The sequence below is a fragment of the Austrofundulus limnaeus genome, unplaced genomic scaffold (genome assembly GCF_001266775.1).
Source record: "Austrofundulus limnaeus strain Quisiro unplaced genomic scaffold, Austrofundulus_limnaeus-1.0 Scaffold352, whole genome shotgun sequence".
NCBI classification, from domain to species: Eukaryota; Metazoa; Chordata; class Actinopteri; order Cyprinodontiformes; family Rivulidae; genus Austrofundulus; species Austrofundulus limnaeus.
In genome coordinates, this window is record NW_013952754.1 from 41950 (window position 1) to 45668 (window position 3719).

A 3719-nucleotide genomic window follows, 5' to 3' on the forward strand; every position below is an offset into this window, starting at 1 on the left:
TTTTTTCCTCCATAGCTTACCTGTCTAATATCAATCTGTCAGGAGATAGTGACAGAGTGAACAAATATGTAAAAAATACATTTTTAGAAAAGTTACATACTGCACCTTTAAGTTTCCTGAATTATTCTTCATTTCTGCTGCTATAGACTTAGACTGCTGGAGCACAAACTGAGCACATTTCCTCACTCTGCTGTTGTCTTTAGTCTCTCTTCTCTACATGGTTGTTTTAATTACTTCTATCAATAATGTATTTTCTTTGTCTCACTTCCAGAGGAACATACACCTGAACCAGTCCTGGACCAGTTCTTCTGTGTTTGTCTCTTTCCTGTCTTCCAGACCAGCTGGTCGAGCCAGATGGCCGCCTGTCCTGAGCCTGGTTCTGCTGGAGGTTTCTTCCTGTTAAAGGGAGTTTTACCTCTCCACTGTCACCAATATGATGCTCATGATGGGAAACTGTGACAAAGCGAAGATTCAGCACAATCTGCTGGCTTCTTCAGATTTATTGTTTTGTGTAAAGTGCCCTGAGACAACGTTTGCTGTGATTTGGTGCTATATAAATAAAAAGAATTGAATGTAATTGAATTAATAAGTTAGTCTGAATATATTTTATTCACATAAAGTAGATGTTCTTTATGATAATTTTGTTTTCTGAGTAATTTTCCAAAGACCATAAGATGACCCGTGTGCATCACATTAAGGATGAACATTAGCAGTAACTCTGAGTACTCACGTGACAACACATGCTGCTGCTTGGCATCATAATAGAACACAGTGTTTTAAAAAAGAAACATTTTTTAACATTAATACTTTGCAAAACAGAAGTTTTAACTGTTGTCTAGCACCAGCAGAGAAATGGCTTGAATGATCAGATAATTTTATAAAAGCTTTGTAAAATAATTTAATGTTTTCAAAGTTAACCAGATCTATCTGACTCAAAGACTCAGAGAACTGCTGACTGTTGTGTTTGCAGGGAGTCCCTTTGAAATCTGAATTAGTTTTATGATTAAAATTTCCATACAGCTGACCTTCCTGAATAACAGAAACTTGTTTCTGTCCTGCTTTTTGACTAACAAAATACAAAACCCTTCAAGATTTTTTTCCAACGAGCTAAAACCTTAGCATGAACAGTGACAGAAAACATGCATTCCTTCAAACACTAGTCCTTTCTAATTAGTCCAGTTTTTTTGTATTTAGTGTAGTTCTAGCAAAGGTATGAGCTTTAGATGACAAACACAACCATTTAAAACACTGATATAATTCTACATTTCAAAGGCCATATATCATCATTATGGGTGTTTTGAAAGCACCCATAATGTATGCAACATGTCACACAAGTCAGATTTAGTCAAAACTAAGCACATTTTCAGATTCCTGCCTTTTTTTTAGCTCCATTTTGATACTTAAATCATCCTGATATCATGAGCTTTTCAACAGATATGGCTTGATTTGTCTTTATAATCAGGAAAACATCTGAGGAATCATTCAGAATCCCAATTTTTGAGCATCCAAATTAAATCATCTTGGTGAGTATTTGAAAGAGGAAACCTCAAACCATATGATGATATAGGGATTTCCCAGCTGGTAATAAAAGCAGTTTGCAGGCAAAGCAGTGAAATTGTAGTGCTTATCTGCCCAAAAATCTTTGTTAGTTGTTGACACTGTTCATAAAAACTGATTCAAAACTTTCTTTAGGATTATATGTTTGACATTTTCTTAAAAGGGACCCACAGATAAAAGTATTTATTTGTGATATTTAGACAACATTCAATCCTTATTCATTTTTCAACCAGTGCAGTAAAACCACCTGTTCTCTCGCAAAGCTACTCATGACTTAATCCTTGGTTTGATGTCACGGGTCACACAGTATGTCCAAATTTATTCAGGCTTTTATTTTAGGTTAAGTTCTGTGTTGCAGTCCTTACTGGCCTCCCAGACACAACCCAGAAAAAATACCACCTTTGTTTATTTTACACTTATACTTACCTTACGGTTAAAAATATAGAACTGTATTTGAGTAGAGTAATTGTTGTCTTTAGGTTTTTACATGATTCGGATCCAAAATGTAGTTATGTTGTTTCAAACAAGGCTGATCCACTCGTGTCTAGACTCCCAATTTATTAACCAGTGTTTACCTTTTCAAAGAGTTTCAAATTGATTTAATAAACAGTTTGAACTGATTTTGTGCAATATGTGCATGTGTTATAGTCATGTTTTATTTATGTAAGACTGAATATTTGTGCAAAAACAGAGAAAAATGAAACAAAATTCAATTGTCGTGCGTTTGAAGCTGTCCTACCTTTCCTCCTCCTGGCAGTCCTGCAGCTGCTGCACAATCTGCCTCATCTGTTCCTTGCGGACGTAGTCCCGGACCCGGTACATTGCAGCGTCACGGCAAAGCTCTCGGAGGTCACTGCCGGAGTAAGTCTCTGTTCTCTCAGCAATCTCCTTCAGGTTAACAGCATTACTCAGCTGTGAAGAAACGCAGACATCAGTGACAAACTAGTACACAGATTTTGTTGTCACCACGTTTTGGTGGTGTTGGCAGCCAATAAAGAGCCAACAGCTGATGAGTGACGACAGAACGAGTCAGCAGGGCAGAAAACTGAGCAGTGTTGTCTACAGCTGACAAGGGGGAGACAAAGTCACAGCTTACATTTTCTCCTGCTAAAATCAACCTCAGGATGTCTTCTCTTTGCCTCGTGTTCTGGAAAGACAGCAGCACAAACATGACTATTAGATTTCTAAAATCTGATTATTTAACAAAATAATACAGAGCAGTCAATTAAGTGGCAAGAAATTGCCAGTAGGTTTTGATTAAAGATCATAAAACTGCCTTTATGTCACACTGTTGAGGTAAAGTCTTTTCACAAATCTGTAAAAAGAGCTTTTTTCAACAACAAAGGATTTGCAAATCAACATATTGCTTTTATTTTTGTTTTACACAACATCCCAACTTCATTGGAATTGGGGTTGTATCAAGTAATGTTTGTAATCTCTTAGGAAGAATGTATTCAGTGTGTACACAGCTTACTGGCAGGCCAACATGAAATGTGGCCGGCATCCTGCGCAGGATTGCTGGATCCATGTCCTGCGGCCTGTTGGTAGCGCCCATCACCATCACCTAAAATAAAATAATATCACCACATGATCAATAACCCATGGGTTTGTTCTGGTAGGTACTTCACTCTCTGGGAAACAGCTGTGTGTATGCTACCTGGGTGGTTGCAGAGGTGTCCAGTCCATCCCACAGACTCATGAACTGGGCCTTCATCATGGCCGTGGCTTCGTGGTCCAGGCTTGATCGATTTCTCAAAAATGACTCTGAGACATTAAAAAAAAAAAAAAACCAAGACACTCAAAGCCGACATCTTCCAACTCTGAAAAGTCCGGTCCCACACAGAAATGCCTGAGCAGCTGTCTGTAACAAGGTAACTAAAATCCTCACTTATAATCTGTAATTTTAAACCAATACTTGGGATTTGATGGTGCTTTGAAAACTATTATTCAGTTTCATTACATTGTAGGGGTCACCTCGAGTCAAATTATCAAGGAACTATCTTGGACTCTCAGTCCTCTGATGGGCCTTCTAATGGACAAAAACTCTGTTCCACTTAGAACTGTATTTAGGCCACCCAAGGCCACTTTCCTTCTAAACCAGATAAAAACAGAAGAATCTTCTCTTATTTGATTTATTGTTCTCTTAACTGAAAGTATTACGC

General features: G+C 37.8%; 1 protein-coding gene across 3 annotated transcripts in view; it reads right to left on the bottom strand.

Annotated features, from left to right (window-relative positions):
* The window catches only part of atad1a (ATPase family AAA domain containing 1a), an 18862-nt gene that overhangs the window by 6805 nt on the left and 8338 nt on the right, over positions 1 to 3719 (bottom strand). For all 3 annotated transcript variants that reach the window (XM_014022973.1, XM_014022975.1, XM_014022974.1), the window contains exons 6-9: positions 3215 to 3321; positions 3032 to 3121; positions 2654 to 2704; positions 2297 to 2469 (exon numbers count right to left, since the gene is read on the bottom strand). In XM_014022973.1, the coding sequence (XP_013878427.1) occupies positions 2297 to 2469; positions 2654 to 2704; positions 3032 to 3121; positions 3215 to 3321 (421 nt within the window). The remainder of the gene's footprint in view (positions 1 to 2296; positions 2470 to 2653; positions 2705 to 3031; positions 3122 to 3214; positions 3322 to 3719) is intronic.